Here is a 27,561-nt window from a genome sequence, read left to right on the forward strand (position 1 = left end):
TTCACAAAGTGATTGTTGCTCTAGAGATTTTCTATAACTGGTCTGTACTATTCCAATTGTACTGAAATAAAAGTACATCCACTGAGATTATGATGGATGAAAGAATTACACATATTGTGTATTTATCTAACTCTGTCCTACTTCAGCCTCCTGGTACAAAAATGAACGTTCCATATGTCATTTAAAGACTGAAGCATGGATGATGGATACATGGATGTGTCTCAAGACTGAAAAAAGATTACAGGAACGCTGAAAGGCTGTAGGAAGTAACTGAATGGTTTGGAAAGGACTCTGTTTTGGGTGACAGTTTGAGATGGGTGGTTTGTGTTTCTGGGCACTATTAGACCCTGCGATGTGCCTTGAGGGTTAAATAACAGTTCTGGAAAAGACCTCTTTCCTTGATGAGACAAGCACAACCACTAATTCCAGTTGAAGAGGTTGCTGCAGGGATCCTGCCCTTTGGCACAGTGCAGCTTAAGCTACCGGTGCTAGGCCCTCTATCTGAACCTACACCAAGGATTATTCAGATACAAGAGCTACTGCTGAATGCAGCTCTCTGCCAAAGCATGATTTCATGAAGCCAGCTTGTTACACCTGAGTTTAGTGTTTGCAGGAGCTATGTATTTGTGGCTGATATCCACCATACTATATTTCAATGGTATAGGCAGTAGCTAATAAAAAAACCATATTTAATCTCTGTGTAGAACTATTGTTGCAACTCACAGAAGCACTCAGGCTACTGCCCCTTTTTAAACACTCTCCATAACACATTTTCAGTAAGAAGTCTTTCACCCTGAAACTATATCTAGTCCACATTCATTAACCTTCCAAGCACGACACAAGGCTCATCTTTTCATCCCACAGGGATTTTGGAAGATTGAAAGCTACTGGATTAAAAGGAATTTTACTAGAGCAAGCAGAGTGTCTATTTCTGAAAAATCTCCAGGAGACCATATTTACATTTAATTGCCTTTTTTAATTTTTTTTTTTTTTAATTTTTGTGTCATTTTAATTTGTGAAGCAGCATCTATAGCACTGGCTGATACAAATGTACAGAGACACCACATGCTCTGAGTTATAGTTCATGGAGACAGGCAATTGATGATATTTTAATTATCTGTACACATGCACCATTATGTGCTTGTGTCTTTAAACACTCAGATAAGAAGTTTTTACTCCCCTTTGAACACCTTACAATACCCAACGTTTTCACACTTCACTTCCCACACTGCTTTCCATGACACCCTGACCAGTTATTCTTTTTCCTCCTATGACTTCTTCTCCCCTGTGATCATGTTTAGGCATATCCTCTTTCAAATGATGAGACAACCTTCCTAAAAGAAACATGGTCTTTTCAACAGTTGCTGCCTACATCACTAAAAAATAATACTATGAACACCAGCCAAAAGCTAGAGAGCAATTCCACAATGCTTTGGGCCCAGCAACAGCACAAAGGAGCAAAGGATAGAAACCCCCAAAGCTCATACTTCAGAGGACATTCTCACTATGTAGCAATAATGAGTCACAGTGAACCAAAAGCCATCTGTTCATCTGGACACAGATCCTACTTGTCAGTTAGCAGGAAACGTTTCCACTGAGAATCTCACTGCAATGTTAATCTCCCTGCATAGACAAACTTTCGGTGTTTCAGATCTTCTAGTCTGTAAATTGGGAACACTGCAGCTTCCTTTCACCCTGCTTTGTCTGTCTTATCTTTTTCAAAAACAGCTGGTCAGGCAAGAGATTGCCTGTGTGGATGCATCTATCTTTACAGCTTGGCTAGCACCATGAGGTCTCCAAGTCAACTGTGGAGTCTAGCAGTTCTCAGCAAAAATGAAGTGTTCCAACGCAGTGACACAGAGCTTCCCTGACCTTCAGCCAGCGGCAGTGCCGTGCCTGCGAGGCCCTGCAGCACCAGGGCCTTCTCACTCCTCCTTTCCGTCCCCACTGATACATGACTTAGCCAAGCTGGGAGCCCACTTAATCCTGGGAAATCGCCATGTTACATCCTTCCCCCTGAAGACATCCCTGACATCAGCTGTTGCTGCAACTGGTAGAAGTGCAGTCACACTTGATACATTTATCTTGAAATAGTTAACGGCAGAAGTACACTCTGTAAATGGACTAATCAGCTCTAATTGAAGTCATGTTTAACTAGTCTTTTTGGGATGGGGACTGTCATTTAGTGTGTGTTCTTGCCACATACAACCCAGTGGGGTTCAGCATTGCTGTTACATTTAGGCGTTGTCACAACATAAACAATTAATAATAATAATACAGAAGTACAAATCTCCTTTGTTTCCTAGTATGACTGCTTCTGTAGGCACTGAATTTCGACTTTCTTGACTATTGCATAGTTTGGGTTATCACTGTGTAAATGATTAGCAACTCACATGTGCAGGATGGGTGGCTAATTCTTTTCATATGTGTAATGTTTTGGATCAAATTATTTCCACATTCATTTTGATGGATTAGGTTTCAGGTGGACAAGACCCAAAAAATCAGATAAACTCTTAACGATCCTGCTGTACTGAAGACATTCTTAACAATGACATTCAGAAAGAATGAGAGAGCCCTTCTTACTTCTATTAAAATTACATTTACAACATGAAGGCACAATTATCTCAAAGGCACATCAGTATTCCATAAAACAAAAGTGTGGTTTCATATTAAATCAGATGATACCAAAAATATCAGCTGGCTAAAAATTTTCTCCCTCAATTTAAACCAACAAGGCAATGTATTTGTTTCAAAGAACACAACTTTTGATTTCTATCATGCCTCTGAAATCCATGATTTCCAAATGAATGCCAAATGAGATTTAAAAAAAATCCCCACATGAATAAATTTCATAAACTACAAGAGAATGGACAAGATCTAAAGAGAATGCTTTTGGGCTTTGTGTATGCATATTAACTTAATTGTTTGCCCCTTGAAAATAGCAAGTTGCCTGGAGCATTTGAACTCAGAGAGTGCTCATTTAAAGCAAAACATTTTTATCCGGCAAAAATCTTCTAAGATATCTTGTAAAAAATGTCAATTTATTTTTGAGGGAGAAGGATTAGATACAAATGACAGTTAAGGAAGACAAAGAACACCATCATGTAATTAAAAAATGATAATAGATGATACCTGCATCAGGTGAAAATCACACAGCATACACCTCTAAAGAAGACAGGTAAGCTTTGCTGGAGGAAACCTGAAGGAAGCTGCCTATCTTGGGGGGGGGGGGGAGGGGGGGAGAAGCACAGGGGGAAAAAGCTTTAAAAGGCTTGTGAAATTGCCAGCAGGAAATGACATGACCACCACAGATAAGAACTCCATCAGGTTGTAAATGTATAGGAATAGGGTTAACACTTTGGTTGTTATTCAAAAGCAAATGAAAGATGAGCTTATGATAACAAGCTTGGATTAGGACTCAGATCTGAGTTCATTTCTTGGCTCTGCCATAATCTCTCTTTGTGATTTTGGGCCAAAGCTTACATTTGGCATAGACTGAAGAAAGGAAGTAGTATCCTCTTGGTATAGTTAGGGAACTGAGTCCCAGCGATAATAGTAGTCAAGGATTCACAGTGCTTTATAGGCATTTACATTTCCAATAAATTTATGTGCAGAGAAAGATGAGTCGAGAGGTATTTTTGTGGCTCTGATCCTCTAATTACCTCTGCGTTTCTTCATTATAGTGTTCGGATAATGAATCCTTTCTCCCGCACTTTGCACAAAGGCTGTTTTTTTGTTGCTTTTTTTCTCACCAGGCTGGAATATAAGCTCACAGGAAAAATACTCTTTTTACAGAGTCATTTATATATTTCTTACAACTTTGCAGTCTCATAGTGAGGATCCAAGAAGCTTTCATGAATCAACGAGTAACTAGTTATTATGTGTATATATATGTATATACATACCCATTCATCTCAGATACTTACGAGAGTAAATATCCTTATTTTATTACTGCTATCATCCTGGCAATAATGACAATAATGTGAGTATATTGATGGGGTCTGTCTTGGGGCTTACACAGCAAATAGTAATTTCCCTGATTTCCCATGCACCAGGCTGAGTTCTGACACTGACTGGGACTAAACCCTGAGCACTTCAGTGGAAACTCAGGATTACTTCATCACAGTCCCTTGCTTTTCATTTCCTTTTCCCTTCTGATCGTCCGAAGCTACCAGAGTCACACTGATGTGAATGAGATCTGAATCCTGCCCATTGGCAACAGCTACTGAAAACAGGAAATGGGATATTTCAAATAACAATAGGTGGGAACAGTGAGTAAAGGTTCACTAGGTGGCAACGGTGCTGACTCTTTAATGACTATGTTTATTTCCTTGTGTCCCAAAGAAGGCCACAGTTCATTTTGCTCTCGAGTACATACGTATGGCCATATGTATGTCAGACACCATCATCTAATTTTGCAGCTTATGTTAATGCAGGTGGGCGGGGGGGGGGGGGGGGGGGCGCGGGGAGGGAATCAGCACTGACTCCCACTTCTCATAACAAGATGCACAATTAGATCATTCTCCTGTGCCACAGCACCAAACAAACAAGCTGCAATGCAAGGGCCAAAAGGCTCATCCCATGCCCTATTAATAGGAAACTTCCCTGTTGCAGGAAAGTTCCCTGTTGCAGCAACAGTTAGGCAGGGTTTTTTTCCTCCCAGGCACCACCAAAAGGGGTACGATGATTACAAAACCTGCAACCCACATAACGCGCTTCACCCGAAGTCTGAGCAAAGATGTTAGCAGTTGGAAAGATATCCTGGGCCACGCAGTTCGTTCCAAGCAAAGGTCTGCTGCTCCTGGCTGCAATTTCCACACAACTCCTTGTCTAGTCTTGCCATGACTAATTCCCAGAAAAGGCAGTTTCACAACGACTCCAAGCAAGCCAGCCCTATGTCTAATTGGCATCACTGGTTAGAAAGACTTCTTTGCATTCTTCCGTGAAAGTTTGCAGTTACAGTCTAATTCTATACATGTTTACTAAGCCTCACAAGCAGCTAGTGAGACGGTCCGGCTATTTCTAACAATCATTAGTCCTTCAGTCTCTCGCTCCACAAAATGATTGGTTCATCTTGGGTTCCTTTTCTCAGAGTTTCCAAATTGGTCTGAATTAAGCTTCACAGCTTAATACACTGTTAAATAATGGTCACTAATTAGCAATGGCAAAAAGGAAGAAATGGTCATATGAAAATGATAAAATGCCCGGAAACACAGGATTGTTTGTTTCTTTTTTCTTAGCTCAAGCTGCTTTTTTCACCATTAATCACAGTAATTTATGCTCCTCCACCTGGGGAAGCAGTCAGTAAACTTCCTAAAAGCAGCCAAGTAATATAGCATCAGACAAGTCTCAGTTGCTTATATCTGCCATTTCTTATGAGGATGCTTACCCTAAACTCCATCTTTCCTAAACACTCTTTGCAAAGAAAGTGTGCTTTTTATTTATTACTTGTATTTAGAAAGAAAGGTTTGGAAGGCCACTGTCTTTTTTTTTTTTTTTTTTCCTCTCCTTAAGGATAGAGATGCAGGTCTTCTAAATAATCACGGAATACTTTATGCACTCCTAGAAAAGTATTTATCCTGAAGTTCAGATACCACAAAAATGAAAATTGTTAGCTTTTTGAAGTGTGGTTTTGATTTACTCTGTATAGGGTGAGTGCTTTTAAATACTTTTAAAACCCCTACATGATATTTTCTGTATTAGAAACTATGAAACACCTGTTCAGTTAGGACTCATAACTACTAATAGTACTCTTGTGTACTATTAAGTGGACGGTTCAGCTGAGCCTCTTGTGGAAGTAAGGTCTAATTTTTTGCTAATACAGTCACCCAAGAAAAAGCTGAAAGTGAATATATGTTTTGTTCGTAAGTATGTCCAGCAGCTAAGCATCAGGGAGGAAAAAGATCTATTTAAAGCAGAAAGACAACACCGGCACAAGATGAAACAGGTATTATAAACTGGTTGCAAATAGGCTGGGAATTAGAGGATCATCACTTGTAATTACAGCACCCAGAGACAGAATCATCTTTCCAATGTAACTGCCTTCAAGGTGAGGCTACACAGACTGAAGAAAGACATTATATAGTACATCTGCCTGAAAAAGGATTGTCTGTTGATACCTTTTGTTGTAATGCTGTTTGTGGGTGCTGATGGGGATCACAGACCAGTGCTACCATCTCACTGACTGTTTAAGCACGTCTGGGAGTATCAAAGTGAAAACAAGAGCTTAAAAGCATGAACTCCAAGGCTCCGTAACAGGTAAACTGTAGAAATTACATAGCTCCGGGTTTGGTCTGAAGAGTAAGGGAAAAAAAAAAACACCAAACCCACAACACTTCCCTTTGATTCAGCTGTGGGTCATTGGTTCAAGTTCTGTTCACATTAGCTAATGACAACAGTTTTTTCCTTCCATTCTGGTTAATTGTTTACCAGTATTTGTAGGGCAACGCATCACCTCTCCTAACTGTTTTCTGTATCTGCTGAACAAGTTCGGGTCACATTTAACTAAATTCTTGCTTAGCGTATTTTTGTCATTATTTCTTTTTTAGTTCTTTTACCTTTCATTCTGTCTTAGGCTAGCTTATGGTCTGAAGTGTAATTCTCTAATTTTGCCAGAGTGACAGATCAGGAATCACCCCACTTGCTTGCGTAGAAACCAGGACACTACTCATAACAGTTCTATTTATATATCCTCAAAGAGCATTTACTTTATCTACGGTAGAATCGCACTGCATGCTAGTTTTCGATTTAGCAACTTACCACCTCGGAAGCAGATCATTTAAAGTAGCGTTCTCTGCTATCCAACAATGCTTTCATGCACTTGACACTCTCTCTCTCTCTTTTTCCCCAAATAAAGTCCATTTATCCTAATCAAACCACAAGCTATTGATTCCTGCCCATTTCATCTAACCTTCCTGCATCTGGCTGTGAACCGTTTTCAGGAGGTTTTCTCCTCTTCGTACTCTCAGCAGTGAATACAGTGCAGAGCAAGTTAATGTGTCCTCTATAAATGCATGAATATTCTAAGAACAGAACAGGTGCTCCCCCTGCCTCATGTGGAGCTCAGCCTACCTGGAAAACACCGTCTGTCACCCGCTATGCCGGAGAGCAGATTTTCCAGGAACAGTCCAGCATCCCTGACAAAAGCAGTTACTACGGAGAAGTGGTGGGGCATTTAATGTGGCAATATAGCTTTTCTAGACAGAACCTTATTAAAATTAATGAACAACAACAACAAAAAAATTAAAGCACACGGGGCTTTTTTAGCTGCACATATTTGTAAATCAGCAGCCTTAAAGGGGTAAATTGGCTGATTATCCTAAATTGTGGACAGTCCTCCTTACAAGCCGTTGTACAACTGCAGGCAGAGCACCAACATTCGGAGTAACCCTATATAATTTGTACTAATTTTTGCTACTTTTATAAATGACCTAGATCATACTGAGTTAAAAATGCACCAAACATTTACAGGATGGGAAGTAAATCTGTGACTACCTCTACATAATCAAGGGCATACATACTGAATTAGCTACACGGCAGTCACAAGAAATTTATGCGAGGAACCCAGCAGCTGTATTCCTTCCCTAGCCATTAGCACTGCCCATTCAGTACACATGTTTCAGCACCCTTCACTGCTACCATAAATGAAGAGGCTTCTGCTCTAAATCAGGTGGTCTCCGTCTCTGGTTGGCACATCTAAATAAAGTTGTGTAGTTCCAAGGGACTGACTGATTTTGGTTGGTTTGTTTGTTTGTTTGTTTTAAGTTATAACATGTTTTCATTTAAGGCTTTAAAGGTAAATTCCACACTAGTGCATGATTAAAAAAATCCCAGTGATATAAAATGGGTATTTGAAACTTTACTACTATGTATAGCTTGAAGAATGTCATTAGGGACTAAATCATATTTTCAAGAATCTCCACTAGTTCATTTTTTCATTTTCATTCATTTTGGGGTCTACAAAAATTCATCCTAATGTTTATTATCCTCCATAGACAACAATAAATTCCCTTCAACTCGCACGCCATGCCTTTATTCCACCTGGCTGCTATCAGTGCCAGTACTTTCCTTTCAGCTTGCGTTCCACGGAACAGCCACCTAAACCACAGCATGTTATTGACTCACCGTTTCATTTTAATTCCTGATTAAATATATACTGGGTAAAAACACTACATCTGTTTACTTCGCTCTACAGACTTACCCATTCTTTCTTATCTGGGATTGACCTTTAGTTCCAATGATGCTTTTTGTTACTTAAGCTTAGAATTTGTTAATGCTGTCGCAACCTAGAACTAACACGTCCAGTGACACTTATGTCAATTTTCTTTTAAATGCCCATTGATAATAGCCTAATCAAAGCCAGCACCTATCCAGGATACAAGTTAAACAGCTGTTACTGCACCGTAGTCACACCTGTGCCACGGTTTTCTTTGATTTGGTTTATTTTTTCCTACAGCAATAATCTTCATCCCGCTCAACCAATCACAGACTGGCAGAAGTGCAGAAAACCTTACTTGTCAACTCAAAATGCGTTTTATTAAAGGACCTTTCTTCTTCTTTTTAATATTGCATCTCTATCAATTTACATCTCCTATCCCCAGCTGTCCTTCCCTGGGAGATACTGTGCGTCTGAAGATAACCATACAAAATAAGACCCTTATGCTTCAAACTCCACATGGGCACTATAAATTTCATCCAGACTCTGGCAAGCCCAGACCTCTTTTACATGGAACACAGCTGAAAAGGGGCAAGTGTAAAACAGAAAGAGTGGACAGTTGCGTTTACTGTCACTATGTTTGAAAATAAAATCTACTCCAAAGAGGGAGTGGGTCAGTTAAATACTAAGGATCTCCACAGTTATGTACCAGGTTATATTTGACTGGAGCCCACACCACATTTCAGGCCACAAAATATTTAACTCTTAAAAGTAGGCTCAAGTAAGGCATGTAATTCATTGACTTATAAGGGCTTTTTATATTTCTCTTCTGCATTTTTCTTTGGCAGACCTAGTTTTGCCCACAAGTAGACACAAACCCACCTGCACTATCTCCTATCCGCAAGGCAATTTTGGGTATGTATTTATGTGTTTGACCACGTGAAGCCAAGAATTACTGACTAAACCAAGTGAGCTTAGTTCTCCAGATTTAGAAGTCTCAAGTCTTCAGCATCGGCTTCTTTTTCTAAACACAAAATAATGCTCTAGTTGACCTTCAGCTTTTTTTTTTTTTAATAGACACAGGAAAACCCAACCATGAACACCAGTTGTTTTGTTTATAGAATTACCATATTAATAGCTCATGAGGAGCTAAGGGGTGGAAAGCTAGACCAACATTATTACACGTGCGGTCACTAGCTCACAGAAGACAGTAGGCTAAAGAAACACACATTAAAGACTTTAGTTACCATGTGTAGGTAACTAGCAACAGATACAGAGAAAAGTGGGGAAATGGAAATAACAGAAAAGACATTATGATGGAAACATCAGTGGAAAATTAGAAGTCCTTTAATAAAAGAAACACATTAGGAATGTTTGTTCCATGTGCTGGACACTCCTTTGGAAAGCTAACCACCGCATTTTCTTAAATTACATTAAGACATTCCTAACATTGATAGGTCTAAAAAGGGCTGGTGCTCAGATACTGACACATAAATAAGTATCTGTGCTTAGGTAGAAAGCAGGCCCCAAGAGTGAACTTTTTCCTGGAGAAGCGCTGCCCGATGGTGCAGGCCAGGAGCCACCCACCACCGTACGCATCCCCAGGGAGGGGAGCTGTCCATGCAGGCCCCGTTAGGACAGTCACCCAGCCCTGCTTCGACTGCCTACTCTCCCACTGAGGTGCCAACGAGGGCCTCGGCTGTCCCCCGAAGGACCAAGGAAAGAAAGTAACTTCTTGGCCTCCTGCACACCGGGACAGCACAACCCAGGACACCCACCGCGCACGTACACCTGGCCCTGCAGCCTCGCAGGGAACGTGCCGTGGCGTTCACGGCTTCCCCCGGCCCGCCGCGGTGAGACAGGACGCCCGCCGCGGGGCCGCCGCCCGCCTCCCGCCGCCCCCTCGCAGCGGCCGCCTCACGGCGCGGGCGGCTCCGCAGCGCCCTCCGCGCCCGCCACTGGCAGCGCCGCTGTGCGCCGCGCCGCTCCCCTCCCCCGCGCGGCTCGCTCCCTGCCTCTCGCGCGGCCGCCTCACAAGCACACACCTCCCCTTCCGAAAAAGCGGCCGCTTCCCGGCTTTATATACCCTGCTAAAAATAGCCTGCCGCCGAGCTCGCCAATCAGGAGGGAGCGAATTTCGAATCGGACCAATGGCGGGAGCCGTCACGGCCAGGCTCGGTCACGCCAGGAGGAGCCGCGATGCCTGCCGCGCGGCGATTGGGCGGCTCTGACATCATTGGCACGCGGGGCGCGGAGTGCGTGGCGGAGATTGGGCCGCGGCGGCAGGCGGCGTAATGGGATCACGCGGGGCGGGGGAGGGCGCGGGGGGCGGGGGCGGCGGCGCGGCCGGGCAGAGCTTTGAATAGGGAAGTTTTGCAGGGGGTTACATTTGCAGTCAGCGCCGTGTTTGCAAATATTGGGTCCGCTCCTGCGCAAGTGTCCTCCGCTGGCCGCGGGAGGGGAGAGCCGCCGCGGCCGCCTCGGGAGACGTCCTGCCTTGCTGTGCAATTAAACTTTGCATGAAACTTTGGGTCTTTTTTCCTCCCTAAGCTTCTCACGGAATTATTAGATCTCTCCATATATACAAATTTTTGTTTTTTTCTTCTCTGGAGGAAGGGGGGGGGGGCTTGGAAACTGAGAGCAGAGGTTTGACACCCCCCCGCACACACCCCTCAACCCCTGCACATAAAGGAGGCATCTGTATTTTTGGTAACCAGCACTGACTTTGTTGTTGCAACTTGAGACATGGATGTTCTCCCAATGTGCAGCATCTTCCAGGAACTCCAGATTGTGCACGACACGGGTTACTTCTCAGCCTTGCCGTCCCTGGAGGAATATTGGCAACAGGTAAACGAGGATGTCAATGTTGTTGTTGTTATTGTCGTGGGTTTTTTTTCTTGTTGTTTTTGCCTTTTTTTTTTTTTTTAAAGCCGTATTAAAGGATGAGCGGATTTAAAAAAAAAAAAAAAAAGGAAAAACAAACAACCAACCCGTGTCAGCAACGAGTTTGGGGAGAATTAAACACGAATGCGTAGAGCTGTTTTGAAGCAGGTGTTTCGGCTTTAAATGAGACGGCTTTTCGAGGGGAAGAGTCCCGAGGTGAACGTGAGGAGCTGCGCATCCCGCCCGTCCGCGCCGGGCGCCCCGACGCTGCCCGCGGGGGCTGTCAGCCCGGCGGCCCCGCTCCGCTCCGGCAGCAGCACGGAGCCCGGCGCTCCGCTGCCGCCTGCGCCTCACCGAGTCCTGGCAAAAGTTTTGCGCTCGTACCAGGTCCAAACTCCACTGCCGGGTCTTGTCATCCGAGCTCCCTGCCTGGCCAGGGGCTGCTTTTCGCCCCTTGCAGTGCCATGTTGTTGCTGGGGTTTTTTTTGAAGTTTGGGGGGTGTTGGGTTTTGGTGTTTTTTTGTCGCCTGGCAGTGAGGGGGGAAAGAAGCTCCTAAAGGAGTGTGTATACACATATCTCTGTGCGTGCATGCCTATACGTCTATAATGTAGCTGCTTCCCGGCGCAGGGAGCCTTGCGGAGTCCGTGCGTTGTCAGTCATATGACAGCGATCCCCTTGTGCTAATTGCCTTGGTCGGGAAGGAGGAAGAACGGCGGCTCCTTCCCTTTAATGGACATATTTTGTTGGTTTTATTTTCTTTCTTTCCTCCCTTCCTTAATTCGCGCCGAGCCGCGGGGTCCAGGACCGCGGTGCCGGTGACATGCGCCCCGACTGGGGCGGGGGGGCCCGGGCCGCTGGCCCCGCTCCCCGTCCGGGGGCTGCGCAGCCCGCCGACCCCATCACATACCTGCAGCCTTTCCAGAAGGGCAAAGGAGCCTTTCCGAGGACGTTAAAACGCAAAGCGTTACAACCTTCATATGCCTACTAATTGTGTGCAATGCCTTTTTTTTTTTTTCTGCCCCCCCCCCCCCCCCCCTTTCCCCTTTCACAGAGGCAGCTTCATAGTACGTGATTGAAATGGAGCTAAGTAGTTTCCTTCAGGCATTTGGGCTTTTGGCGAGGGGCCAGCCCTCGCTCCCGGTAGCCTTCAGAGGCATTTAAACTCGGAGGGAGCTTCGCTCCGGTCCCCATTACTAATCTTATCTAATGAGGAATTTAAAATAGCCGGGAATATGAAAGTTTAACAAGAGCTTAATAAATGCTTTTTTTTTTTTTTTAACCTGTTTTCATGGGCAATCAAGACACTATTGTGTTGTCCCTGTCGAAACCTGTTTTGTTTTCAACGTGCATTGCAACCCGGTTACCTAATTATAGACAAGTACATAAATATTGTGTGCAGTGGTGGTGTTGCTTTTGCGTTTTGTTTTGTTTTTTGCTTTTTTAGGGTCGTGTCCGTCCCCCCCACCCCCCCCGTTTTTGCCCACACTCCTAGCCTGGCCAGAGCATGTGACCCAGTTTACTTGAGCAGTGCTGGGGGAGAAAGGAGGCTGTTCCCATGGCGGCTCCGCTCTTGGACAGATGGGAGGGGGCTGTGAGGGGAATGTGTGGTATTTGGGATCGGGTTTTGCTACCGGGCATGGAAGAGATGATCTTGCTAAGATGAGTAGAGTTTGGTATGGAAACTTGGTGTGTCCATTTTCTGTCTAAAGCTTCCATATGGATTGTTTCCTATAGTGGAAAGAATAACCCCAAAACATCAGCTTGTTGCCATAACAGTTCATACCCTTCTTTTTTTTTTTTTTTTTTTTTTTTAAATTGTTTGTTCTCTAAAAATGGCTAGAAAGTCAGCAGGGTGAATTGAAATTGAAAACTGCAGCTTCACCCATGTAGGGTGGTTTTGTTTTTTGTTTTGTTTCATTTCATGGAGGGGAATGTGGTTCCGGGGAGGGGGGGGAAGTTGTCCATGTACTGTTGCATGTCTATTTGAACAGAGTACTTTCTTGGCAGATGGTCAGGGTTTTAAAAGGAAATCTCCTTTGGCATTGCGTGAAAGAAAAGAGAGAGATGACTCATACAGTTGCACTCTTGGCCAGTAGATAAAGTTCTTGTTCATTGTGGGACTCCCAGCAGGACCTCAGAGTAATTTCCCGTTTTGCATCCTATAGAACAGGACATTTCTATTTGGGAACTTTTTTTCTCCCCTCCTCTCTGTTGTTGACGTTGCCCATATTCCTTCGAACACGCATGGGAGCAGTTTGAGTTATGTGGTGTGCATGCCAGTGCGCTTGGAAATGACATTCTTTGAAAGTCGAGTGTGCTGCGTTCTCATGCACAGGAAATGGGAGGATGTCTGCTGCTCCATTGATGTCCCCAGAAGACAGGCCAGCAGCTCCGCAGCCATGCTGAAATGTGGCTTTGTTTTCTGACACAGCGTTTGGGTTTTAACTGCGTGTCAGAGCACATTGTGTTCAGCTGGGTCCTTTCAGCCTCGTGTTTGTGTGAGAGAGAGCTACAAAACAACTTGAAATTAGACGAGGCGCGAGAGCGAAGTGTAATTATTTGTTGTGGTTCTCTATGGTCCTTTTCAATGTCAGCCTACTGAAAACACAGATTTTATGATGAGAGTGATGATAATTTGACTGACTCACTAGAATGCTATTTTGGAAACCAAAGCTGACTTGCACCTTCAGCTGTGTGTTTGAACTCCTGCCCAGGTCTCAAAACACAGATTTCTTTTCATTGTAACAGTCACCTAGTTACGGCTGGAGGAGCCTTTAATTTGTTTTGAACCTAGAAACCTCAAATCGAACATACTACATTCCTGCATGCTTTTTGAAGTGTAAAATACAATTGGGTTTATTTTTAAACAGGCTGGTAACTTTTCTCTTTTTTCTTCCTTCTCTTTCACCTAGACATGTTTGGAGCTGGAACGGTATCTTCAAAGTGAACCCTGTTACGTTTCTGCATCTGAAATCAAATTTGATAGCCAAGAGGATCTCTGGACCAAAATTATTCTGGCACGTGAGAAAAAGGAGGAATCTGAACTGAAGAACACATGTGTCCCAAAAGAGGACAGTCTTACTAGTCAGAACTTAGAGACCAACAGTTTGAATTCTGACGTGAGCAGCGAATCTTCAGACAGCTCTGAGGAGCTCTCGCCCACGACAAAGTTTACCTCTGACCCTATAAGCGATGTTTTAGCCAGTTCAGGAAACTTGAGTTCATCTGTCACTTCCACTCCCCCTTCGTCTCCTGAGCTGAGCAAGGAGCCTTCTTCCCAGCTATGGAATTGTACGCCGGGTGAGTTGCATTCACCGGGGAAAATTCGTACCGGTACCGCTGGAAAGACTGCAGAAAAAGGTACACCCGCCAATGGTGACACCTCGCCAGATGGCAGAAGGCGTGTTCACAGGTGTCATTTTAATGGTTGCAGGAAAGTTTACACCAAAAGTTCACATCTGAAAGCACATCAGCGCACTCATACAGGTTAGTAACCGTATGCTTATTAAGAGTTGGCAAGTACTGTAGGGAATACCCCTGATGGTGGTGGTGTCACAGTATTACACAATTGCTGGGTGGGAACCCAGGTTTGGAGAGATGATGTAACAGTAGTAGAGGCTTACCAGCATGGACAACATCACTTCCTCATTCTCTTCATAAGTGAGCTGAAGCCAAGATAGTTGGTGGTAGACTAGTCTGCTGTCATAGCAAATAGGAGCCACTCATCTAAATAGGCAATAGTTGGGAAGCTGCAGTGGCATGCAGTCTCCAGGAGCAAAGGTCTAGCCAAACCAGACGGTAGACCTTTGCTGATATTTACTTCTAAAGCAAAAGCGAGTGGAGACTTTCTTACAAAACAACAAACGTCATACCCCAAAATCTGTCTGATCGCTAAACACTGTAAGAGCTTGTTTTCATGGTTTGGTCTACATCAGGTCTATTCAACTAGACATCCCGAGGCCCTGTTTATATGAACTACAGCTATACTTTTAAATCATATAGCAGTTTTGTGTGCCATCGTTATCGGCAAAAATCTTGGAAAGCCACAGCATGTTGTAGTCCTTTGAATGTATCTGCCTAGTTGGACTTCAAAATGTCTTGATTTCCTGTGTAATTTCATACCAAAATACTGAGCAACAGTATTTTATTGTTACAGAACCTGAACTAAAAATAGCAATCTCATGCGTTACTGGGAAAGAAAGTGAGGAAGACAGACACTTCAGGGCTTTTATAAATATTTTATGGTTGAAGTAGCGTGCTGATTTGCTTGTTTGAGCATTATTATTTGACATCTCTTTATGACAGCGGTTAGATACGTAGAGCTGTGCCTTGACTCAATACTCATTGCTTAACATGAGGAATTGGCCTGGCTTTCTTGGTGTACCAATCGTGAGACCTATATAGGGTTTTTTTCCCCCCCAAGATGTGGAAAGAGAATTCAGGGAAAAGATCCTATTTTGACTCATGAGCTCAGCATTTTGTGGCTTTTATGGGAAGTCTGAGCAAGCTCGGATGCTCCCGTTGTCATGCAGAAGTCAGATGAAACAAGATTATTTCAAGAGGAAAGAACAACTTCCACTGAAACCATGGTGGTTGCGCAGACATAAATAGCTGCCGGCCTCAGAAGTATTGCAGAACTGTTGTCCTGGTGCTGTCTGGCTGAGAATGTTCCTGTGAATGGAAGTGGTATTTCTTGAATGCTGAAATAGCAGTGTTCAAAGTGGCGTGCAGGCTTTTCCAAGAATATGTGGCTCAGCAGAAAGGAGGTTGCATGTTATGCAGATGAGCGAGTGACAGAGGACTTTGATGCAATACAGTAGCCTAACTGCATTTTGGAGACTAGCTGTGCTGTCTTTAATCACCTTCATGAGGCGAATGATACCTGTTTGGGAGTAAGCCTGCCATTATGGATGAACAGGAATGGTAGAAAGCTGGATTTCTTTGTTTCCAGTGAGCCTGTTTAATCGCGGGGTTTTTTTGGTTTTGTTTTTTTTTTAATAATAAGAAGTGAGATTATTTGATGTGCTGTTGCAGCAAAATAGGTAGGTAGGAATCATGTGGTTGAATTTTGTAAGCTGCCTTTGCCTACATGTTCTGAAGTGTTCAGATAGGTTAAATCAGCTGTCTTTGGGGGGTGGAGGAGGTTTACATAGAAAATGAATGGGGTAGCACCTATCTTTCTTTGAATGGAGTCATGACTAACATGTAATTTGCTTTCTTTGTAGGGGAAAAGCCTTACAGATGTTCATGGGAAGGGTGTGAGTGGCGTTTTGCAAGAAGTGATGAATTAACCAGACACTTCAGAAAGCACACTGGTGCCAAGCCTTTTAAATGTAGTCACTGTGACAGGTATGTGACTGAAATGCACCTTTTTAAATAGTTATTTTAATGCTCATTGGAAAGTGAGTCTCGACTGCTTTTCACTTGTGAAGGAACCAATTAGGAATGCAACTGTGTCTGGTATTTTTAAGGAATTATTCTGTATTTAGACTGGAAAAATCCTTCGGTTTTTCTAGTCGTTGGGATATGGTTTGTAGCCTGACTTTGCAGTTGAGTGTCCAGAAGTCCCTAGTGTTACCACCCAGGGCCCACGGACACTCTGAGTGCTCCCACGTATCCAGGGCACGCACGATCCCTCCTCCACCAGCAAGGGGGGAGTGCCTCAGCCACGCGTATCGCGTCGCGTCGTGCGTGCCAGCAGCCATGGGCTAATGCGCAACCTGACTCTTGCCTTGCAGGTGTTTTTCCAGGTCTGACCACCTGGCCCTTCACATGAAGAGACACCTCTGAATGGGTCAAGAGGTGAATCCTGCGGGCTAAGAGGCGTCAAGGTTGAAGAGCCTTGAGTGGAGGGATGCGTGTTCCAGCCAAAGCATGCCATTTTGCACCCTACCCAGTTGCCTCCAGGACCTCACTTCCTTGAAGGTCTTTTGAGGGCTAATAAGTCATGTAAGAAACGGCATAGCAACCGCGGTGCGTGATGTTTGGGGTTTCCTGGACTCATACACTGGTATCTAACCTTCTGAGTGGCTCCTAAGCCTTTGCCGTGAGCATGTGCACTGAGAATGTTAATGATTGGGCGACTGTATGCGATGAGGATCTCTTGATGACTGTATGCTGAGGCACATTTTTTTTCTTGTGGTTGTTTTATAACTGTAAGAGAAAAAAAATAGTCTGAATGTCTTGTATGTGAGGAATATCTCGTGAGATGGGACAACCACCAATCATTTCCAAGGGGTGGGGGGAGGGGTGTCTGCACCTTTTTAGAGGGAAAACGGAGAGGGGAGAGGGGGGGAGTAAAAAGAGTCAGGATGCCAGAATGGAGATGGGGGACCTCCCTGTTCCTGTGTGAGAGGAGCTTTAGGTGTCTGGTGCAGCTATTAAACGTGCAATGTGTCAAGTAGCTTGTTTTACTTGCTACAGAGCTCATTTGTAATCCATTGTATAAGCTGTGTATTTACAAATGTAACACAACTATAACTTTTCATTATAATACAAAGGTTATTGCATGGTTCTAGGGAACTATATGCTTTTCCATTCTTTAATCAGGACTGCAGTTTTGATTCCAGTTAAGAGCAGCTAAAATACAATTGGTCTAATGTTACATAATGTATGGAACATGAATAATTTTTTCTGTTGGGTGGATAAAACCACTATTGGTTAGAAACTGATTTTTCTCATGCAGCTAATTTTTCTCTTATTTATGCCTTGAGGACTAACTTCTGGTTTTCTAGCTGTTAATGCACTGTTGACCTTAATAATGGTGCCTTATGCAAGTGACCTTCTCTTGTAGGGGGTCTTATACAGGGGTATGGGTGATGCATGCTTTATTAAGGCTCTCTTTTCACCTGGCATTGTACTGTATCAAATGTATAATATGAGGGGAAAAAAAGGTTACTTCCAGGGTCCTCCTTCACAAAGACAAATATAGAGAAAAGTCATTCATGTCAGTACAGTATTTGTTTAACTTAGACAATTTGACTGTGTTACAGTATAATGCATATGCCAATTGAATACCTGACCAGTTCTGCCACCTTGAGACTTTTTTTATATTGACCTTGCACAACAACTGTGTATATACACACCCCAACTGTACTTAATATGTCAAGTTTTCATACATATTAAAGATACAGAAGTATTAAAAGATGTATTTGCTTAAAAGGCACAAGTTTCACATCTATATATCTAGCTATCTGTTGGTCATACAGAAAGAAACTATATTACTTTTTTTTTAAAAGTGGGCAGAAAAATAATTGTGTATGTATATTTGTGTGTACAGTCTGTGTATGTGTGTATATATATAGATAATATATAAATATTTTTTTTAAAAGGAAAAAAAATAGAACACATAGCTAGGAAATGCCACAGCCCATCAAAATATTCCCTCTCCCCGCCCCCCCCGCAATACGGTCATAAAGGAGACAAAGAAATGAAAGATACAGTTAATTAAAATCTAGCATTTTTAGAGGCTTTACCTTTAGCTTAATGGTATGCTAAAGGCTTTGTTGGCATTCAGTCCTTCTCAGACTGCTGACTGTGTTTTGTAGTTATTAGGTTGTCTGGAATAGCGTATCTGTGGCCATTTAAGAATGATATGAACCGAATATTGGCATGCTAAAAGAATATTAGCTGTGTGCAGATGAAGTACACTCGGGTTTTGGCCTTCCAGCTTGCTGGAGGACCTGTGAGTGAGCTAGTCGTTGTGGTGGTTGAGCTCTAATTTTACATAGTTCAGCTAAAATAAAGACTGTTTTTTCCTAGAGTAGAAATAGTCTGTCCAAAAGCAGTATTTTTTTTTTTTTTAAACCAGCTCACTACAGTCGCTGCAATGAAACATGTGACCTGTTTCTTTTTCTATTTATTATTGGTCTTGCTTACTATGCTAATATTTTGGTATACCTTCCTGGAAATGTATGTAGATAAGTCGTTTAAAAAAAAAAGTATATGCAAGTGATCTGGTTCTAAGGAACACACGGGCTTAAATCATTCTCATTTCATTTTTGGTTTAAATTGCCTGAAAATGCACTTTTTTTTTCTTCCCTGAAAACAAACATTTCCCAGAAAATAGATTTCTATTTAGGGTTGGGTTTTGTTATGTTTTTAACTCCTTGTTTGCATTGTCCTTGGCTTAGCCATAATTCTTATAAACAAGAAAGTAAACAAAAGCAAAACCAAACCAAACAAAAAAAACAACCAACCCCAAACAAAAAAAATTAAACTTGCACTGGCTTGTCTCAATTGTGAAATACCATCAGACTTGTGTGGATGGGGTGGGGCTGTGTGCCATATGTCAAATGCCTGTAATTTTCTTAATAAGCAAGTACATTTTGTTCAGGTGATAACTGAGCCTCAATCAAGCTGAAAAATAAAAAAAAATAAAACATTTTTGCTTGAAATTTAAGAAGAAAAAGTTTCTATTAGTGAAATTTCTTTTTTTGTTTTTGAAGCACCCTGTTATCTAAAGAATCTCTTTGTAAGATTTTTGTAAAAATTTTGTTTTACAAGATTTTATTTGAAATTGTTTTTTGCAAGATTGTTATATTTCTGTATGAATGTATTTTTTATTGGAATAACATAAAAAGAAATTCTTATCAGCATCATGTGTCTGGTTTTATCTTTCTCCTCTCTGAAGTCCTACACACCAAATGATGTCAAGTACTATGTCGATGCTTTACCTTGAGTCACCTGATTGCAGGTACAAGCACATTTGGGTCAGGTCACTTAGTGGAAGACAAGCCCTGATGAGAAAATAATTTTGGCAGTAGAAACTAGAAGTTCTTCCATATTTGAAAAGCAGCTGTTGACTCATCTTTTGTCTCAGCAGAATAAATAGTTAACGTGATTGTTACTGCAAGACTGCACCTTTATTCCAAATCGTTTGTTCTGGAGAGGTGAATGCATGTAGGACAAGTTCTGCATGTGGGAAAGGAGATTTAGTGGGCATTTAAAGTGAAGGGAGAAGGGTGATGGCTGGACTGGAGGCGACTGTCCTTAACTTCTACTGCAGTGTGGGTCTTTGAACAGCTCTGTCAATGGGAATGCAGGTGCACTTGTGGGAACGAATGCAGGGAAGGAACCACATGAGATCTGCCTGGCCCAGATGCACAGATCCAAGTCAGCTGTAAGGCTGAGCTGACCCACATGCTGGTGGTGATCTTCAGCCACCTAAACGCAAGCCTCTGAACTGCATTTCTTCAGAGCAGTGGCTCTTCAAAGCATGCCTGGCATGTATGCTGGCTTGGACACATGCAGAACTTGTTTAATGTTGCCTTGTGGCTTCTGCTTCGCTCATGCTGGTGTTAAAAATCCCTTAAGCAGTGAGTAAAACCATTGGCAGAAATGGCAAAGTTGTATGCTGAGAAACTTGTATTTGAACGTGTGAATTCAGTTCACAGCAACTGAATGTTTCATGGTTTAGATGAGAAATGGTCTAAAAATTGATGCAGAAAAAACCTGAATCAAACACAGATAGAGGCAGAAGTAGTACGGCGGAGAGACCCTCACCACCCACCTCAGTTAGCCCTGCAGCTGGCTGTTAAGTGTACAATATGACCCTGTATAGACAAGCAACAAATAGCAAATTAAGCAAACCTTGTGATCTGCAACAAGAGGGATATATTAAATTTTACCACTGGTACAATCTCTCACACAGTGAAACACAGATATCTTCTGGGAAATTTAGTTACAGTTGCAATAGAAATAGAAAAGGCTACTGAGATTTAAAGATTGTGACATTTTACCTTCTCATCTGTATACGATGTAGAAATGGAAATATTTTTAAAGAACTGAGCTTGACCTTGGAGCTTCTCCACCCAAAATGTTCAATGGGTGTGTAATACAGAACAAGGATTAGCAAATTTTTGCCCATTTATTGGGTGTGTGTCATCTAGGGTTGTGTCTTACCATACCTTAAAAAAAAAAAAAAAAAGCCTGATAACTCCATTATTAAGGATGTTATTGAGATTCCACCCAGTTCTTTTTTCTCTGAGAGATTGTACTGAAAAAACAGTGGTGTTCCGGAAGAAAAAGGCTAGTGACAGAGCTGTTGGGCAACAAGGAAACTACAAAGCAGAAGGCAATAGCCATTTCAGGGTTAGTGCATGTCAATGTGCACATCTACTGCTGGCTTGCTTAATTTTGGATTTTGAAATGCAGAGCAGATGGGAAGGGATGTGAATCTGAGGGTGAAGAAGTCGGGTGGCTTAGGTATGGACCTGCATTAGTAACCTCAGCAAGTTCCAACAACTTCAACTGAGGTTAACAAGGTAAAAATGAGGACAGAGCCTGTAGCCAGTGTGTTCACTTCTTGCTTAAAGGTTAGATATGGTGTGTTTGTGCACTTAGGCACACATATGTACAGGCAAAGGTCAAGATGAAACAATTAAAATCCCCAAACAGAACCTGTTTGGGTGTTTCGGGTTTTTATTCCCTCTTGGGTGTGAAAAATCCTGGCATGCAAGTGGTCAGTGCAAGTAAAATGTATCACAGTTTACCAACCTATTGGAACAACTGCATATTATAAATAGAGCAAGGCGCTGAAGTTCACAATAGACGAGGGATTGCTATTTTCTTAAACTAGATGTTTATATTGTTTAGAAGGTACTGTCTCTCTCCCTTCTAAACCATATTATGATTTGTCACAAACTGAATCTAGAATTGTGCCTGTTAGAGCATGTTGCGGACAAGCTGTATTTTATTCTTTCCTCTTTAGGAGTAATTCATGGTACCTCTGCATTTCTGTCCATCTTTTACATCTTCCATTCTTCTCAACTACTTGAGCATTCACTCTTTATTTTCTTTAATTGCACTGAAAGCTCTGAGGAATAAAAACAACCTCTATAAATCACACAAACAGCAGCAGCAGAATTACAAACAAGGAGAAGGAAAAACGCTATGGTGAGTGTTTCAGAAAGTAGCTGAGTGTTATTTATGCGGCACCAAAGGAGTACGTGATCTTACATACTCACACAACAGCAAGAGACATTTAACAAGAGGGAAGCTCCATGGCCCATCCATTGGATGTCTCCTTAGCCTTGTCTTCAAAGAGGAGTTAAAGTAGGCTGAAACAGCAAGGGGAGCTGTAACTGTGCAAGAGCTGGGGGACACGCGACAGATAAAGAAGGTTTCCCCTCTGCCTTTTAAAGGATAAAAGGACCTGTATTTCCTCCTTGTTCCTCCATTTTCCAGAAATTCCTTGGAGTCAAAATGGCTCGGATAGGAAATCTCTGCAATACTTCTTTCTCAAGCTTTTCTAGCTTTGCTTCCTCAGGTAGCACTGGTTTATAAACAACAATAGCAGTACTCCAGTTCTTTATTTGTGGTGACAAGAGGTTACTGAGCAGCTTGTACCCCCCCAGAAGTCTGCCTGCTTTTGCTTCATCCCATGGGATTGTGTAGCCAAGAGGCATTAACAGGTACTTCTGAAACAAAGCCTGTGACATGGCAAGAAGCTCTGCTGAGGTTATACGGTCCAAGGCAATAGTATCTTTATATTTTTCCCTTTAGCTCTTTTACCTCTACACGGGCTGTTTCATCCTTTATTCATGGTGGCTAGATATATGGCATTTATTTTTGATCAAACCTGTAGCAATACTGTCTCATAACCATTTGAGCTCTTACATATAAGGGAGAATGAGCAGACGGAGTATTGCTTTTGCACATAGGTCTACAGAGGTTTAATCAGTCTAAGATTCATTGGGGCTACCCTGGGAAATAAGGGTTTTCAGGTTCATGCATTAATATTGTGCAGCCTTGGTCAAAAGCTCGTTTAAGTCAAGGAGAAATTCCTCATTGAATTCAACTTGCTCCAGACACAGTCATTTTTTCATAGAGCTGAACCTGAAGAGGAAGTACATTTGAAATCCATTCAGAACCAAATTTTCGTTCAATGACATTTATGACTATATTTTGCCCATTTCCCATTGAACATTTGGTAGCTGGAGTTTACGAGTGCAAGCCTTGCAAAGATGATTTTTTAAAAACAGAAATGTGGGGAGGCTCTGAAATTTATTTTTGATTGCAGGCTGATGATAAACCTTGTAATTTGTTCCGCAGTTTCAGTTACACAACAGCTACATAATAATTTGGTAAGTTATAGCAGTGACTATATTGGATTGTGATGTTTTCAATCCCAATGCTTCACAAATTATTAGCTGAGAAATTACTAACTGAAGAAATTAACTGGATTTGTAGGATACCATAGCAACAAAGGTGGCCTATGGCTTTAAAAAAAGTGCTGCATCAGATACAAGCCAGCACATTTGTTCAAATAAAAGAGAAACTCTTCAGAATTTTCAACTGAGGCCACAGATTGGTTGTGTTCTTGAAATATAGGTTTATAATTTGTCACAGGAAAAATAACTCCATAAAGCAAAACCGCTAAGGTGTTTTAAGATGATCTATTATGCAGAGGTGTCTAGTGCAGCCATTTTGGATTGGTGTCATGATAGGAAACAGATGGTATATGTGTTTATGTTTAACATTTAAGGAGGTATAGAAAGCAATTGGGAGGTGATGTATTTTGTTAATGGGTGAGTAAAGCCTCATATGTACAGTTAAAATAGAATGTAAAAAACAAGCAACATTTTTTCACCACAAATGAGGCAATGCAACAACACACTTAAGTAGATTTATTTGACTTGTTTCACTTTAAATAATTTTAATGAGAAATTCTCTAAATGTTTTTGAGCGGAGATAGAAAGTAATCTGGTAACCACATGTCTTGATGTAAGCCAAGCTGTTCTTTAACAGCACTTTCTTTCAATACAATATAAATTTAGCTGGAATTAGCATTGCTGAATATTAGTCCCTCAGTGCCTCACTTGCTAAACCTCCATATTCTTTTTATTGCCTCTGTGCATTTCAGAAGCAGAGTGTGTGGTCAGTTCTGGACAAAGGCAAATTATCTCACAGGGCTGAGGAAGGCAACGTATTTGCTGAATTCTGTAACATTAACAAACACCTCAGCAATAATTCAGGAAGGCAGCAGATCTGCACTGCATACAGTAATATATTTTTCATGCAAAGCTGTATTTTTCTGAATTTTATGTACTTCACCTTACTGTATGTTATTTCATTTATAAGATTTATCTTTGAACATGCAGTGATAGTCAAACACTATTGTTCATTTCCAAGCTTTGCTAGGCAGGTTACTCAGTCTTCTGGGTTTTCTTTTATTTGTTTTTGCTAACTATGAAGAGGACATTGAGGGCAACTGGATTTTAATAGATCCTTACTGTAATTAATTATTCATCAGCAGTAGAAGTATTAGCAGTAGTAGTCAGACATGCAGAGGAGGCTGAGATCTTACCATGATGAACCTACAGGGAGAGAGGCTCTTCCATCCAGGTTCTGTCTAATTAGGCCACGGTGCATTTGGAATTACCCACATCCAAAGAGAGAAAAAGTAGTTCTGCAAACTGTTCTGATGATCTCAGCGGTTTTCCTTTTCCTGGTCAGACAGATAATGCTGGTGATATTTTACCATAATTCCATTCAGTCCCGTCTGCCTGTCACAGATGGACTCATTCTGAACACCAGGATGAGAAATCACCATGCAGAACACTGTGCTTCAATGCATTTCCATGAGCATTTTTAGGTGGGAGATTGTAATGCCCATGCCTGTCTCATGGTTGGGATGTTTCTTGCCATTTTAGGATTCTGTTTTCTATTTCTAACAACCTTCTTTTGGCGATAACTTTGGTATATTCTGTGTGACATGCTTTGGACCTACTGAGATTTCTTCTTAATTTGAAAAAATTGTTACGAATTAATCTTTAATCCCACAGATAGAAAAGAGTAAATAAGAGATGTAATAATGTTATAGTATTAATGGGATTTGAGCCTCAGTGGGAAATAGATGCATTATTCATAAGGATTGATGGTCTTTAGTGTCCCAACAGCCCCTCGTGGGGCTTTGGAGGTATTAGACTGGCCACTGGAGAGAGGGTTGCTCTAGCACTCAATAAGCTAAACTAAAAATATCACTAGAATTATAAAGCAAAAACTAATCAAATCCTAAATATAAATATGATGATACAAATCCATCCCCCAGTTATCTCCAGAAACCACCCTGCCTCAAAGGGTTGTCAGTGACTTGTCCCTTATTATCTTTAATCAAGCAGAAGAGAGAGGCATTGAACGCCACAGTGGATCTGTATAACAAGGCACTGCAGGTGAAATCTATAGTGCTCTGCTTCCCACTCCATACGTGCTGCCAGCAGGCCCCCGCTTCACTAGCGAAGGAAAGGGCAGCAGAGAGACAAAGGGGTGCAGTGTTTACACAGCGACTGTGAAGTCTTCTGTAGCTTCTTCTAATTACTATCCCCAAAGTCCAGACCACAGATGCTTCACAGGGCAAAACCAGCCCGGATGCCTGTAGGTAAAAATTATGTGGTAACAGGCAACAAAGAAGCTGACTAAAGGAGATTTCTGCAATAAGGTTTCCAGCACATACACAGATGGGATCTACCCAGACTCTGGTCTCTGTGTTCTGTGACAGGACATTATTTATCTCAACTATAATGGACAACTTAAAAAAAAAGAAGAAAAAAAAAAAAGAAAAGAGTGTGTATTCTTTCATTTATCCAAGCAAATTAGGCACTACAGTTTGAATACCTGTCTGCTGAGAGGCTAAAACTGCTAGTCACCAAACCAATGTAACTGTAATTCAATACTAAAAAATATCTTTTTCATTAGATGCTAAGTATCTTGGGATAATGATGAGGTCATAAAAGACTAACGTGTTTGGCCAGAAGAGGGAAGAAGGTTCATAAAAGAATAAAGAGCTATGGGGTACAGCTCCTTTTGGCACAAAGGGTGGCACCCACAGTCTGCTCAGGCAAATATTTGTGTATGCAGATAGTTTAATGCAAAACAGATTTAAGCCTCGATTCTGACATAAGGTCCATGTAAACAGCCTTCTGAGCCTCACCTCCTGTCCCCTGTGACACCAAAACCCTTACAAGACTTCTTTTGAGCACCACAGAGGACAAGAGGCATCCCCAATAAGAGGTGTGAAGTCCCAGAAAGAGATGTCCTCATGCCTTCTGGGGCTGTGCAGCCGAGGTCTGGGGTGTACCAGGACCCTGAAGGTGATAAATGTAAGTGAGGAGTGGGTCAAATTTCAGGAAAGATGCAGATCTTTGTGATACTGGTGTTTGAAAACACAAATCAGAGCAACGGTGCTAAGAGACAAAACCTTCAGTCTTCGTACTATAGCACTGGCCTTTTTCCAGTGTTTGGTGGGAGACCCTCAGCTTTGTGAACTGCCTCGGTATCCCTTACCAGCAAATGAAGAGGTGATACACCCGTGATCCCCCATACACTTTACTGTGTCCTTTAACCCATCACATGTAAGTACACGCTTACATTTTAAGGCTAAAATTAAGTTCTTAATAGAAAAGCACCAACAAACTAAAAATAATGACAGACTATAAGGAGCCCAAGAATCTTCATATTTTTTGTTACAACTTATACACACACACACACACATATGCATAAATGGAAACATATTTTCTTGTCTAGGATGTTTATTTTCTATATATGCTGTTACGTTCCAATAAAAGTGTCTTTCAAGAGTCATCTGTGGGACTGACAATAATATATGGATCTTAAACTAAGGTGTAAGGTGAAACCAGCTGAAAACAACAAACAAAATCAAACAGTCTGTGCTAGTGAAACAGATTATAAAAAAAGAAATAAAGGCAAAAAAATGAAGCCAACATTCAGAGATCTTTTGAATTTAACACTGTGGGAGTATAAGTAACATAAGCATGTCAGCATTGAAGTTTCTGATGGTTGTATTCAGTGGATCAGAGATCCAAAGCTTCCACAAGTCAGGAACCAGGTCCTCAAAAGCCCCCCAAAAGTTATCAAGTGCAAGATTACCTTAAAAATATTAAAAGGAAAATAATGGTAATATGACACTGTGTGGGGTTTTTTGTATTTAAGTTCTGTATTTTGGATCCAGCAGCGTACATTTAGAACATGTTTTCATTAAATACTTTACAAAGAAAGTTAGAAACATCTGTTTTAAAAATGAAAGTTGCAAAACTAAAAAATAAAAAAGGCAATAGATACTCAAGCTCATATTATGAAACGGTATGATTTGGTCACACTGAGGCAAATGTATGCAAATAAATTTTTTTGCTAGAGTAAATCAGTAAAGCTTCCTCGATTTCATGGGTCAGAAGGTATGAGCTATGTCCTTCAGGCTGACAATGTCTGGAAAAAAATTATTAAAGTAAAACCACCCCAAAATCTGACAACATGGTCCTTCTTTGCCTCAAGTCTAGAGAAGGAGCTGAGTCCTTAGAAGTGCCTAAGGAACGTCATTAAGTATTCCTCTGTGGGAAGCTCACACGAGAATTGCTCTGAACTGACTTTTTTTCCTTTCTGCTGTTCCACCTAACATTTTTATCTCATTATTCTTAGCAGTGGTAAGTAACTATGACAGGAAGACAGAGTGGAAAATTAAGGCTTGTTAAGATTATTATACACCAAAAGGATCATGTCATAAATG

At 41.7% G+C, this 27,561-nt stretch overlaps 1 protein-coding gene across 2 annotated transcripts; it reads left to right on the top strand.

Moving 5' to 3' along the window:
- The first annotated feature begins 10,516 nt into the window (after positions 1–10,516).
- Positions 10,517–19,636, top strand: KLF6 (KLF transcription factor 6). Of its 2 annotated transcripts, none has more exons than XM_056337047.1 (4): positions 10,517–11,002; positions 13,952–14,339; positions 16,265–16,388; positions 16,778–19,636. In XM_056337047.1, the coding sequence occupies exons 1-4, from the start codon at positions 10,901–10,903 to the stop codon at positions 16,827–16,829; spliced, it is 666 nt and encodes a 221-aa protein (XP_056193022.1). In that variant the 5' UTR covers positions 10,517–10,900; the 3' UTR covers positions 16,830–19,636. The 2 variants fall into 2 exon arrangements, with proteins under 2 accessions (XP_056193022.1, XP_056193021.1); XM_056337046.1 differs by having other exon boundaries at positions 10,518–11,002; positions 13,952–14,525.
- The last annotated feature ends 7,925 nt before the right edge of the window (positions 19,637–27,561 follow it).

Source organism: Falco biarmicus, chromosome 4 (genome assembly GCF_023638135.1).
Source record: "Falco biarmicus isolate bFalBia1 chromosome 4, bFalBia1.pri, whole genome shotgun sequence".
In the NCBI taxonomy this organism is placed as follows: Eukaryota; Metazoa; Chordata; class Aves; order Falconiformes; family Falconidae; genus Falco; species Falco biarmicus.